The sequence below is a fragment of the Hypanus sabinus genome, chromosome 1 (assembly GCF_030144855.1).
Source record: "Hypanus sabinus isolate sHypSab1 chromosome 1, sHypSab1.hap1, whole genome shotgun sequence".
In the NCBI taxonomy this organism is placed as follows: Eukaryota; Metazoa; Chordata; class Chondrichthyes; order Myliobatiformes; family Dasyatidae; genus Hypanus; species Hypanus sabinus.
The window spans coordinates 129,072,992-129,087,871 of NC_082706.1; the positions used below are offsets into that span (position 1 = coordinate 129,072,992).

General features: G+C 38.4%; 1 protein-coding gene across 1 annotated transcript in view; it reads left to right on the plus strand.

Annotated features, from left to right (window-relative positions):
* The window catches only part of ralbp1 (ralA binding protein 1), a 51,031-nt gene that overhangs the window by 20,191 nt on the left and 15,960 nt on the right, over nt 1–14,880 (plus strand). The window contains exons 5-7 of the mRNA XM_059976271.1: nt 2,649–2,810; nt 8,611–8,742; nt 11,307–11,417. Of these exons, the coding sequence (XP_059832254.1) occupies nt 2,649–2,810; nt 8,611–8,742; nt 11,307–11,417 (405 nt within the window). The remainder of the gene's footprint in view (nt 1–2,648; nt 2,811–8,610; nt 8,743–11,306; nt 11,418–14,880) is intronic.

Consider the following 14,880-nt stretch of genomic DNA (forward strand, 5'->3'; position numbering starts at 1 on the left):
TGTTAAGCTTCTGGTGATGGACCACTACCCTGACAATCTCCTGTGTTTTTTAAAAAAAAAAGTTTTGATACAATTTTGAATTCTTGTTCCCACAACAATTGCAAGCTGTCCAGGCCCTGAGGCAGCAAAGCAGCTGCAAACCATGATGCTCCTTTCACCATGCTTCACAGTTGGGATGAGGTTTTGGTGTTGGTGTGCAAGGCCTTTTTCCTCCAAACGTTGCGATGTGCCTTTCTACCAAAAAGTTCAGCTTTAGTCTCATGTATCCACATGTAAAGGGGGTTTCTTTTTTTCTTTGTTACTGTTGGGAAAGGGTTTCCTTTTGTTAACTAGCAGGAATGCTAATTTACTGATAACGAGAATGGTATTCCTTTGTAAACCAAATGGGGATTAATGTTCTTTCTTCTGAGTCTGTAAGCTTTTGTTGACGGGCTTTTGGGCAGATCGGCGCGAGGGGGTCGAGAGAGAGGACGCAATGCTCTAAGCTGGGCGAGGATCGGACCCCAAAGGGGGTCTGAGGCCGGGAGATTCTCCGGGGGGGGGGGGGAATGAAGCTAGATGTGCTTGGTTGACCCTCGGAGGGTCCTGAGCTGTTTGGAGAGTCGAGGAGTTCGGAGGGTCCTGAGCTGCGAGTCGAGGAGTTCGGAGGGGATCGAATGGTGGCCAGAAGACTTCAGTAATTGAGCTCCAACGGTTGTGCACGAAGTGGTTTGGACTTTGATAAGTTTGGTGCCTTTTCTTTAATTTTCTCTTCATATATACTGTATCGTTATTAATCACTTAGTTATAGTAACCTTTATAAATTGTACTCATTTAATCGCATATGGTGTACTGTCTGGTTTTGGGCGAGGCGGGGACATCACACAGTATCCACACCAGCTGATTACCCAGTCTGGCGGGGCCGAAGGCTGCTCCCCCTAGACAAGAACAAGCTGAGCGAGCCTGAGGCGACCCAGGGAGTTACACACAGAACGTTGTGGAACATCCAAGTGGTCTTCTACAAACTTGAGAGGTGCAGCAATGTTTTTTTTTTGTAGAGCAGTGGTTTCCTTCATGATATCTTCCATGAATGCCATTCTTGTTCAGTGTTTTTCTTCTAATGGACACATGAGCAGAGACCTTTGCATGTTCTACAGACTTATGCAAGTTTTTTTGCTGTTACCCTTGTGTTCTTTTTCACCTCCTTCAGCATTGCATGTTTTGCTCTTGGTGTGATCTTTGCAGGATGCTCACTCCTAGGGAGAGTAGCGACAGTACTAAACTTCCTCTATTTGTAGACAGTTTCTCTTACTGTGGACTGATAAACACTCAGGTCTTTAGAAATGCTTTTGTAGCCTTTTCTAGCTTATACAATTCTTCTAAGGTTCTCTGAAAGTTGTTTTGATTGAGGCATAGTGCACCTAAACAAATCTCTTGAGAAGAGTAGGCTGTTAGTAACCTGACTTTGTGTGTCTTTTATAGAGCAGGGCATCTATACAATGCACACCTCCAATCTCATCTCATTGATTGGAACACCTGGCTCCAAATCGCTGTTGTAGAAGGCATTACCCCAGAGGTTCACAAACTCTTTTGAACCTAGACTGTGATTGTTTAAGTGGTGTACTCAGTATTGCAAGGAGGTTGTACAATTGTTTGTGTGTTAGTAGTTCAGCAGATTGTGTCTGTCTACTATTGTGACTTAAATGAAGATCAGACCACATTTTATGAGCAATTAAAGCAGAAAACCAGTTAATTGCAAAGGGTTCACAAAGTTTGTCTTGCAATTGTGCCTTGCCTTTTGACAAGATCATTTACTTCTTCATCAATCTTCCTCTAAATTTTGTACTCCAAGAATAAACCTTTGGCCCCTCCACTTATAAATGTAGTTGAAATCCTCAATAGTCACTCCGTTGTGGTTTTGCAAATTCTGTGCTTCACTTGTCCCCCTTGGCAATATGTTCCAGACACTAATTTGTTACGTAATAAAAAAGAAATTTTGTTTTCCTTTTTGGTTCTTTGCTTATTACTTTCATTCTGTGTCATCTGTTTGTTTTTTCTCTCCAGCTCCTTCACACACTGGTTGTCTATTTATCCTATAAGAAACATTCCCAAGCTTGTACATCCCAATCATTCTGGTTTTGGATTTAATCCAGGGATGTTATGGACTCACATAAATTTATTGTTCTCATTCCTTACAGTGAGAAACTTCATTCCTAGGAGGACAGTACAAAATTATTTTTGATGGGTGAAATATTTATCATATATACCTTTCAAGTGATATGCTAGTAATAAAGTGCATAAATTAAAATATTTGATTATCTTTCATTGTAGACGGATAGGTCTTTAAAACTCATTTTCTCAGAAGAGATATCAAATAGTTTTTGATAATGTTACTCAGTATCAAGACCTTTTCTAGTGAGATGTTATATTAATCACAGTTGACAACAATGTCCATTGTGCTTTTTGATGAGTTGATGAGTTCTATTAGTTTTCCTTTAGATACTAATGTAAGGATATCCATTTGCCAAGTTAGCCAAGAATGATCTATGTTTGTGGGGCTATATCTAAGAGGAAGACTTTATCATCAGGCATAGGGAAAGTTAGGAATTATAAATACCTAAAGCATGTTAGGAATATGTACTGATTCCTGTCTTATCATATTTTTCTAGATCAGCAATCGTGTATTGTACCTGTTTTTCACTCATGTAAAAGAGCTATTTGGAGAAATAGAGCTAAAACCAGTTGTGAAACCACTTCGTTGGTCTAATGTGGCAACAATGCCAGTTTTACCTGAGACACAAGAAAGCATTAAGGAAGAAATTCGTCGGCAGGTATGTTTGAGATCGTTACGTGAACTGAATGGACAGTCAAAAGTTGTATGCAAGTTGTATTAAAGTTTACCTGTTTAAAACAGTGTTCTTCTCCATTAAAATACTTAACATTGTTTAAAATCTCTGCTAAGTATTTAGGAATTTTATTTAATTTGTTCTAAGTAATGCATTCTGAAATAACAAAATATTTATTACAATACTTAGTATATTTTGGAATAAGGAATCAAAAGTCAAAATGGCCCTAAGGTTGATGAAAATCTGTGCTGATCTGTGCCAGTGCAGTGGAAATTGCTGAATTGGACTTCAATGTTTTCTGGATAAGGAGGAAAATATTGTGGGAGTTCCGAATCAGTATTTTGTGATTGCAGTTGGAACATAGTTTTATATAGTTCTTTCAGATTAAAGCAGGTGCATATTATTTAAATAATTTATCTACTAAAGGAAGTAGTGAAATTAATACAGTAAATACAGAGCAAAGTTGTACAACACAGCAGCAGATCAGCTGGTAGGAAGGACTCTAGAGAAACTGGGATGACTTGAGGGCTACCTGCCTATAAAACAGTCATAATTTACATACATTCAGATTAGTAAAATTACAGTTCAGCAAAGATAATTTAAGCTGCTCAAGCTATTTGAAATATTGAAATCCGAGTCAGATTTATTATCACTGACGTGTTGTGAAATTAGTTTTTTTTGTAGCAGTACCATGTAATACATAGTAGTTACTATATGTATAGTGCATAAAGGTAGCAAAATAGTAAGGTAGTGTTCATGAACTATTCAGAAATCTGATGGCAGAGGGGAAGGAGCTGTTCCTAAATTGTGTCTTCAGACTCTTGTAGTTCCTTCCTGATGGTGGTAATGAGAAGAGGGTGTGTCCTGCTGGATGGTGAGGGTTCTTAATGATGGCTGTTGCCTTCTTGAAGCACTGCCTATTGAAGATGTCTTTGATGGTGGGGAGACAAGCACCCATATTGGAGTTGGCTGAGTTTACGACCCCCTGCAGCTTTTTCTAACCATGTGCATTGACACCCCCAGATAGTGATGGAACCAGTCAGAATGCTGTCCACAACAGTACATCTTTAAAAATCTCACTAGTGACATAATAAATCTCCTCAAACTCTTAATAAAATATAGCTACTGGTGTTTTTTCTTCATAATTACATCAATACGTTGTTCCCAGGATAGATGTTCAGAGATGTTGACACCCAGGAACTTGAAGCTGTGAATCCTTTCCACTGCTGCCCGCATTGCTACAATACAATAGTTAGTGTACTGAAAAGGCATAAGCACTATGTTTGCTATTAATTGCTTTGGTAATGATAAGTGGTAAACTTTGTGCACCCAATGTAATTGGTTGTCTGCAATAAGCAATGATAATATAAATGGTGCACTGTAAAGTTTCAACATGTTGCTCTCAGTTGCAAGATCAGCTTTTATTGTTATATTCAGTAAGGGCCCACAAACTCATGAACACTACCTCACTACTCTGTTTTTGCTCTATTGTAACTTTTTTATGTCTTACACTGTGCTGCTCCTGCAGAAAATCAAATTTAACAGCATACATAATCAATGATAAACTTAATTTTCATTCTGAAGTAATAGGCAGGATTCTTTGTTTCTGCTTTGCTAATGCTGTCTGTACTGCAAATGTGCCAAGCAGTCAATCTCAGCAAAACATTTTGGGAGGCTGTCACTGTTTGGGCTTAGTGATGATCATATTTCCCTTTTTCATTTTGTTTCCATTAAGTTTCTTGCTTTCTTTTAAATTCTGGGTTTATAGAGTTCAGGACAAGGATTGTTAGGATGGGAAACAGCTTCTTCCCCCAGGCTGTGAGACTACTGCACCCCTTTCCACTGCCATGGTTTCAAAATGCATGAAGCGACCATAGTGTTGTACTGTTTTCCTTTTAACTTGCATCATAATGCACCTTGTGCTAAATGTTCATCCTCTGAAATATATTTTGTTAGTTAATTAATTTGTGGTGATACTACTTGATATATTGTGTGAGAGTTATTTGTATTGTATTGTTTTGTGCACCTTGTTTGGGAGGAGTTTCGTTTCATTTGCTGGTATACATGTACACAATTGAATGACAATAAATTTAACTTGAAATAAGGAAATGCATACTCCAATTTCTGTACTTACTAGATATACGGTTCCTATAAAAAGTATTCACTCTCCTTGGATGTTTTCATGTTTTCACAACATTGAATCACATTGGATTTAATTTGGCTTTTTTGACACTGATCAATAGAAAAAGACTCATGTCAAACTGAGAACAAATTTGTACAAATTGGTCTAAATTAATTACAATTGTTAAACACAAAATAATTGATTGCATAATTACTCATCCCTTCAAGACAATATTTAGTAGATACACCTTTGGCAGCAATTTACAGCCTTGAGTCTGTGTGGATAGATGACAACTTTGCACATCTGGATGCTGCAACTTTACTCCATTCTTTACAAAACTGCTCAAATCTCTCAGATTGCATGGAATTGTGAGTGAATACCCCCTTTCAAGTCCAGCCACAAATTCTCAGTTGGGGTCTGGACTCTGACTTGGCCACTCTAGGACATTAACTTTGTTGATTTTAAGAGTTTCCTGTGTAGCTTTGGCTTTATGCTTGGGGTCATTGTCTTGCTGGAAAACAAATCTTCTCCCAAGTTGTAGTTCTCTTGCAGACTGCATCAGCTTTTCCTCCAGGATTTGCCTATATTTTTCTGCATTGATTTTACCCTCTACCTTCACAAGCCTTCCAGGCAGGGCCTGTTGCAGTGAAGCTAACTTCAGAGTCTCCCATGTGCCTTCTGGCAAACACTAGCTGAGTTTCTGTGAGGTTTTTTTTTAAACAGTGGCTTTCTCTTTGTCACTCTCCCATAAAGCTGTGACTGGTAAAGCACCTAGTCAACAGTTGTATGCCTAGTCTCTCATTTCAGCCACTGAAGCTTAAAACTCCTCCAGAGTTGTTATAGGTCTCTTGTTTGCCTCCCTCACTAGTCCCTTTCTTGCACGGTTACTCAGTTTTTGAGGATGGCCTGCTCTAGGCAGTTTTACAGCTGTGCCATTTTTTTTTTCAATTTCTTGATGATTGACTTAACTGCACTCCAAAGGATATTCAGTGATTTTGGAAATTTTCTTGTATCCATCTTCCTGACTTGTGCTTTTCAGTAAACTTTTTGCAGTTGCTTGGAGTGTCCGTTTGTTTTCATGGTGTTTTTACCAGGGTACTGACTCACCAGCAGTTGGACCTTTCAGATGCAGGTTTATTTTTATTACAATCAAATTTATTACAATCAATTGAAACATCTTGACCACACACAGGTCTCCAAAAACAGATCTCCATTTAACTAATTATGTGACTTCTACAACCAGTTGGCTGCACCAGTGATGATTTGGTGTGTCATATTAAAAATGGCGAATACTTACGCAATCAATTATTTTGTGTTTTATATTTGTAATTAATTTAGATCACTTTGTAGAGATTTGTTTTCACTTTGACACAGGTCTTTTTCTGTTGATCAGTGTCAAAAAAAAAGCCAAATTAAATCCACTGTGATTCAGTGCTGTAAAACAATAAAACATGAAAATGCAAATACTTTTTCTAGGCACTGTATAGCTTTATTGCTGAAGTTAAGTACCCAGAAAGTGGCATTGTTGAATTTTACATTGATCAGCTTAAGATGGAATTGGGCAGAGGTATGGGAGCCAGTAACTTGAGGGAAAGAAATAAGAATATTTTAAAAAAGTCATTGAGTACCAGTACAGTGGTGATAAAAAGTTTGTTAACTCTGTAGAATTTTCTCTATTTAGGAATAAATATGGCCTAAAATGTGATGAGTTCTTCACATACTCCTAAAAGCTAGGTAAAGAGAACACAATGTAATAAGTAACACAAAAACACTATACTTGTTCATTTATTTATTGAGAAAAATGGTCCAATATTACATGTAGTTGTTGGAAAAAGTATGTGAACCTCTGGGGTAATGCCTTCTACAAAAGCTATTTGGAGTCAGGTGTTCCAATCAATGAGATAAGATTGGAGATATGGGTTGTAGAGGTGCCCTGCCCTATTTAAAAAAAAACACCCCCCCCCCCCAACAGGGCTTGTCCTTTTCAAGAAAAATATGTTTATGTGCATCTTGCCTCAATCAAAACTTTCAGAGGACATTAGAAGAAGAATTGTAGAGATGCAAGAAGCTGGAAAAAGCTACAAAAGCATTTCTAAAGACCTGAGTGTTCATCAATCCACAGTAAGAGAAATTGTTTACAAATGGAGTAAAGTCAGTACTGTTGCTGATCTTCCTAGATGTGGGCATCCTGCAAATGTCACACCAGGAGCACAATGTGCATTGCTGATGGAGGTGAAAAAGAACTCAAGGGTAACCGCATAAGACCTGCAGAAATCTTTAGAACTTGCAAAAGACTCTGTTCATGTGTTCACTAGAAGAAAAACACTGAAGAAGAATGGTGTTCATGGAAGGACACCATGGAAGAAACCACTGCTCACAAAAAAAAAAATTGCTGCACCTCTCAAGTTTGTAAGAGACCACTTGGATGCTTCACAATGCTTCTGGGACAATGTTCTATGGACACACGAGACTGAAGTTGAACTTTTTGGCAGATATGCACTCCACTATATTTGGAGGAAAAAGGGCATTGCATACCAACACCAAAACCTGATCTCAACTGTGAAGTATGGTGGAAGGAAAGGAGCATCATGGTTTGGAGCTGCTTTGCTGCCTCAGGGCCTGGACAGCTTGCAATTGCTGCAGGAACAATGTACAGATGTCAGATTAGTAGTCCATCACCTGAAGCTTAATAGAAGTTGGGTAATGCAATAAGACAGTGATCCAAAAGACAAGAATAGATCAACAACAGAATGGTTGAAAAAGAAGAAAATTCGTGCTTTGGAATCGCCAAGTCAAATCCTGAACCTAATCCTATAGAAATGTTGTGGAAGGACCTGAAGCAAGCAGATTATGCAGGGAAACTCACCAACATCCCAGAGTCAGAGCAGTTTAATAAGGAACAATGGCCTAAAATTCCTCCAAGCGATGTGCCTTTACTGGATACATTTGGTTGAAATCATTGCTGTATAAGGGGGTCACACCAGTTACTGAAAGCAATGGTTTTCATGCTTTTTCCAACAAATGCGAGTAATATGCAATCACTTTTCTAAGTAAACAAATGAACAAGTGTAATGTTTTTTGTGTTATTTAATTGCGACCTCTTATCTAGTTTTAGGACCCATGTGAAGACCTGATCACATTTTAGGTTATATTTATGTCAAAATACAATTCTACAGGGTTCACAAACTTCCCAGCACCAGTGTAGTCTTTTCCACCAAAGGCAGTCACAACTTTGACCAGGCAATTCTGTCCAATGATGTGTGTATATAGCTGTATAACATGATTGGCACTTAAGATGAATTGCTTTCATAAATTTCCTGGATGTATATTTGTTTTTGAGTGGCAAAATTGGTAATTGTCATGGTTTTATAATCCACATCCCTGTGGGATTGGTTTTGAATGACTAAGATACATGAGCCAGAATGCTTGTTTCACTTGAGTAATAATCGTTTAGCCCAAGTTGAAGCATTTGAAGCGGGAGTTCCCAACCGGTTATATACCATGAACCCCTACCATAAACCAAGGTGTTTATGGACCCCAGGTTTCCTCTGATTTAGAGGAAATTTAAAGGGAACTGGGCAATTGCTTATTATGTATCTCGGTTACATCTCTTGGATACTTTATTGTATTTTGCTTTTCACACTCCCCCCCCCCCCCCCCCAGGAATTTCTGTTGAATTGCTTGCACAGAGATCTGCAAGTTGGCATAAAGGACCTATCCAAAGAAGAGAGGTTATGGGAAGTGCAACGAATTTTAACAGCACTGAAGCGGAAACTTCGTGAAGCTAAAAGGCAGGTGAGTTTCAGTGGATCTTTCCTTTCTGGCAAGGTCAACATAAGAGTTGTAGAAGAACCTAAAAGGCATTCTCCTCATCTGTGTTTGTAATGTGTTAGATTAAGTCAGAAGGTTTCATGCTTTTGGATTAAGATGGTGTTCCTGTACATTTTCATGCTACTGCTAAGAATAGTTTTTTAGTATTCTAATTTAGAATTCAATCCCTACTGAGAGAGCAGCAACAACCAAAAAAATAAGGCTATGTACATTGAAAAAGACATTCAGGAGAGTATAAATCAAAATTAGGAGCAAACAAACATGACCTTTATTATGTGTATGTGGGCATTGCTGCAACGTGGAAAGAGTCACAACTGAAAGCTAGATTACTTGTTTACACCTAAGCGGCTTGCTGTGCTACTCACAGTTACATCAAATGGAGTGCTCTGGAACTAACTGCACTGACATAAAAGCCACTCAGAATAAAATGGCAGATTCTCTTTCCAGGTTTCCAGTTGAACTAGTGAAATTTTAGAATAATCTGCCACTAGCTTTTTAGTCAAATGATTTAATTAATTGAGATTCCCAGTTTGATGTACATAATGTCTCTAGTTATTATTGCAGTTTTCTATATTGTTAGCTAATAATCCATCAATAATTTTGTATCCCAGCTACTGTTATTTCTGCAGTAAGCTTAAAGCACTTTTACTAGAAATGTTACGCAAGTATAACACATGGCATAACTGTAAAATTGCATACTATTTTGTATGCATTGGAATTCTGTCATCTGACTTTTTTCTTCTTTCTTCATATGTAATTTTACCACATTAGTTCTGTTAGTGGTGCTGATGCTTCAGCTGGCAGGGAAGGGTAGTAGCAGAGTTCTGCTTTTGCACCTGTCATCTAACTGCTCCAGATTGTGTTGTGTCTCATTCATTGCCACCTCCCCCAACCTTCCAGCCTTTAAAATTAACAAACGGGGCTGACTGTCAAATCGGGCTTTAATCCTAGATTTGATACAATAGAAATAGATCACTATATCCTAGCTTTTTATTAGCAGGAAACTTTACACGTCTCTGACTTCAGGTACCCAGCTCCCTTATCTCTCATGTATCAGCTTCTATGTTATGACATGTTATCTCATTGAAACTTATCAAATGTTGAACTTACTGGATAAGGTGGATGTGGAGAGGATGTTTTCTGTGGTGGGGTATCCAGAACTAGAGGGCACAGCCTCAAAATTGAGAGGCAACCTTTTAAAACAGAGGTAAGGAGGAATTTTTTTAGCAGAGAATAGTGAATCTGGATGCTCTGCCTCAGACTGTGGTAGAGGCCAAGTTCGTGGGTATATTTAAAGCAGGTTGATAGTTTGATTGGTCAGGGATTCAAAGGATATGCGAGGAGGCAGGTGTATGGAGTTGAGTGGGATTAGGGATCAGCCATGATGGAATGGTGGAGCAGACTCAATGGGCTGAATGGCCTAATTCTGTTCCCATGCCTTATGATCTTATGGACATTGGAATTTTCAGTTGAATTGTTACAATTTTTTATTATGCCCTTACACCCAGCTGAAGCTTCCCATATTTCCCACTGCTGATGTTTCTGGAAGTTCTGGGCACTTATCTCCCCCTTAATTTGGTAAGGATTCAAACAGGTGATCTAACCTAGCTTTAGATGTTGGAGTCCTATTGAGCATCTGTTCCTTGCCTCTCACTTTCAAAATGGAATAAATGCCTGATACATCTTTCATTTGAATTGTTTTCCAATTTTACTGCTGTATTTAACAGGCATTGAATAGAGATACACTTGTTTCATTTTGAATCTAAAAATTGTTAGTGGCGCTTAAATTAAAAACACACACCCATGTCATTTAGTGAATCTGCAGTGACCCCTAACAGAATTTTTTAGTTAGTAGTGTATATGTTTCCTTTCTCTGTTCATCTGGCCTCAGTTCATCTGCTGAAATCCTTGTCATTATTAACTGTGTGCTTGATAGCTATAATGCTCTCTTGCCTGATCTACTACCTTCCATCACCTATAAGCAAACTAATCCAAAACTCATCGGTCTGTATTCACCCATCACCCCTGTGCTTAATGACTCATACTGGGTCCCATTTAAACAATGCCTCAATTTAAAGTTCTTGCTCTTATTTTCAAATCCCTCATTGGATCAAGGTACTTTTCAAAGCTAATTCCATTTGACTGTGTTTGATTCTCTACCTCTCTAAACTTTTCTTATCCATGTTCCCCTCCAAATATCTTAAGTGTTGCAATTATGTGCACTCTAGCTTCCCCTTGTAGCTCATTCCATATACCCACCACATTGTGTGGAAAAGCTTACCCCTTTCAATGTGTCCCCTCTCTCCTTATACTCTGATCTGTAGTTTAAGACTCCCTTACACAGGCACAAGACTGACCGTCCAGCTTAAATATGATCCATCATTTGCCTGAGAAAATGGAATCATTATAATACCTAAGTGGAATACAAATCAGAAGAGTGCATCTAATAGACAGGAGAAATTGTTGACGTAATTGAAATACTCGAAACATGTCAGTGATTTTATCTGTTTGCTTCTATGTTATTACAGGAATGTGAAACGAAGATTGCTCAAGAAATTGCTAGCCTTTCAAAGGAAGAAGTTTCTAAAGAAGAAATGAATGAGAATGAAGAGGAGGTCATTAATATTCTACTAGCTCAGGTATGCTCAGCTGCAATATGATATAATCCTACTTAATGCTTAAAATGCCAGTTTGTCCTTTTGTTCTTGAGATATTATCTGAGCTCATGGTTAGTTTCACAAAGGTTTTAACTCATTTTAAAGAGGATGGGAACATAGTGATTTTGGCTTTAGTCCTGGTTGCACAAATTGGAAGAATGTATGTGACACAAAATTCCGAAATGTTAATAAGAAAAGAATCTGCAGACCTAAGAGTTATAAAATGTCAAAATGTGTAACTAATTTAGCTGAAGAAATGCAGAACTCTGCCTTTGGAAGTAGAAAGAAAACAAAGCACTATAAGGGGATTCAAACCATAGGTGTGAGACTTTGTACGTACATATCTTTGAAGTTCATAGGGCACTCTGGAGAATTTCTTTTGTTTTTGTTCAAGTTCAAGTTTATTGTACCTCTTACTGTATACATATATATATATATATATATATACAACCAAATAAAACAATGTTTTTCTAGACCACGGTGCACCTAATATCACACATAGCACATAAAACAAAAATATTACCATAAATAAGTAAATAAAATATAATTCAGTATATATGTAGTGTGCTCCACAGGTAAATAGTAAACAGCTTGTTGTCCTAGTGACGAGACCTCAGTGGTGGTTGGGTATTCAGTAGTCTCATAGCCTGTTTGGCAGTCCTAGTCCTGATGTTTCTGTACCTCCTTCCTGATGGTAGTGGGTCAAAGAGATGGTGGGATGGATGATAGGGATTCTCAGCAATGCTTTGGGCTCTTTGTCTACAATGCTCCCAGTAAATATCACAAATAGCGGGGAAGGGGACATCATTGATCTTCCGGTCAGGTCTTATCTTCTGATCCAGTGCCTTACACTTTCTGTACCACACAATGATGCAGCCAGTCTCTGAGTACTGTGAGATAAGGAGGTTTGGTCCAAGTTAATTGACAGTGCTTAGTAAACAGCCAACTGATCAGAACTGGAAAATGGCTAGAGTCGATGGCTAGAATACAAAAAAAAATACACTAATACACTAAGAAGAAGAATTGAATTATTCAAAGAATTGAGTTTCATGGAAAATGTTATCAAAACTGAACAATCTAAAATGGGCTAGGGTTGAAATTATGACAGAAAATCATCTTGGTTGCCCTTAATTGTGGATTCTAAGGGACGTTGAGTTGTTTGAATTCTGTGGTTAGCTATCTACAGTTTCAAGAAAAGGTTTGTGAACCCTTTGCAAATACCTGGTTTTCTCTATTAATTAGTGATAACATGAGATCTGATCTTCAATTCACAATAATAGACAAACATAATCTGCCTAAATTAATAACACAGACAATTGTATTTTTCATTGAACATATTCTTTAATTATTCACAGTCTAGTCTGGGAAAAGTATGTGAACCCTTGTACAGGCAGTACCCAAGTTACGAACATCTGCCATACGGACAGCTTGTATTTACAAATGGAGGGAGGAGAATGCCATCTGCCATTTTAAGTCGTTGCTGTTAACACTGTGTTAAGTGTGTAACTTTGTATTTGGCTTAAATATTTCTTAGCAAGGTTCACCCTGACTCCTCCCCCCCCCCCCCCCCCCCCCACCTCCTTTCCAGTCAGCACTGCCCCACTTGTCCCATTTAACCTGTCTTAGTGTGGGTGGATCTTAGGACCCAGGGGGAGCAGAGGACCTGCTTCCCGCGGCTGCTGCTGTATTTTTTTTAATTAAGTGCAATCGTGAACAATAGCCAGGTCAGAAATGCTGATCAAGTCAACTAGTTCCTAAAGAGAACTCTGATAGGCCAGTCAGACAGTTCACAGCTGCTCAGCGATTGAACATAAAATTTGCAGTTTTCTGTTCCATTGATGGAAAACGATCGTGATTGAAAGTAAAGTGTCAAAAATAAAGAGATTGGAAAGAGGCGAAATGCCATCGGTCATTGGAAAAGCTTTAGGCTACAGACGGTCAATGATCAGAACCACTTTAAAGGATACAGGTAAATGATAAAGTGAGAATAATGGAGCATGTGAAAGGCCCTGCCCCGATGAAAACTACAACTATCACTAAGCAACCCAGTAGTTTAATTATTGAAATACATTTCTTAAGTGTTTTATATACATAAAAAAGTAAAATATATACTAAGACAAATGTTTGACTAACTGACGCTAAATAATACCGGATATAGCTGTTCTGACTTACGTACAAATCCAACTTAAAGACAGACCCAGGAATGGAACTTGTTTGTAACCCAGGAACTGCCTGTATTTAATAACTGGTAGAACCTCCTTCAGCAGCAATAAGCACCACTAAACGTTTCCTGTAGCTGCTGATCAGATTTGCATAATGGAGAGGAGGAATTTTAGGCCATTACTCCATACAAAACTGTTCCAGTTTATCAATATTTCAGTGATGTTTTGCATGAACAGCCTTCAGGTCATGCCACAGCATTCTCAATTGGGTTAAGTCTGGAAACTGGGTTAGCCATTCCAAAACACAAATTTTCTTAATTTTAAACCAATCTATTTCTGAATTACTCTTGTGTTTTGGATAATTTCTTATTGTACTATCCAACTTCTATTAAGATTCAGGTGATGGACTGCTACCGTGACATTTTCCTGTAAAATGTTTTGATACAATTTTGAATTCATTGTCCCCTCAACTCCAGTCCCTGAAGCAGCAAAGCAGCCCCAAACTTTGAAGCTCTTTCCACTATGCTTCACCATTGGGATGAGGTTTTGGTGTTGGTGTTCACTGCCCTTTTTCCTCCAAATCTTTTGCTGTTACCCTTGGGTTCTTTTTCACCTCTTTCAGCATTGCATGTTGTGCTCTTGGTGTGATCTTTGCAGGATGTCCATTCTTAAGGGCATCCATTTGTAGACAATTTCTCTTACTGTGGACTGATGGAACACTCGGGTCTTTAGAAATGTTTTGTAGCCTTTTACAGCTTCATGCATCTCTACAATTCTTCTAAGGTCCTCTGAAAGTTGTTTTGATTGAGGGATGGTGCACATAAACAGGCCTTTCTTGAGAAGAGCAGGCTCTGTCAGTAACCTGATTTTGTGTGTCATTTTGTATAGAGCAAGGCACCTCTACAACTCACATCTCCAATCTCATCTCATTGATTGGAACACCTGACTCCAAATAGCTTTTGTAGAAGGCATTACCCCAGAGGTTCACATACTTTTTTGAACTTAACCTGTGATTGTTTAAATGGTGTACTCGGTGTTGACAAGAGGATGTACAATTTTTTTAAAAAATGTATTCATTTACGGGATGTGGGTGTTGCCAGCTACGCCAGCATTTATTGCCCATCCCTAGTTGCCCTTGAGAAGGTGGTGATGAGTTGCCGTCTTGAACCGCTACAGTCCCTGAGGTATAGGTACATCTACAGTGCTGTTATGGAGGAAAGTCCATGATGTTGACCCAGTGATAATGAAGGAATGGCAATTTATTTCCAAGTCAGGATACTGAG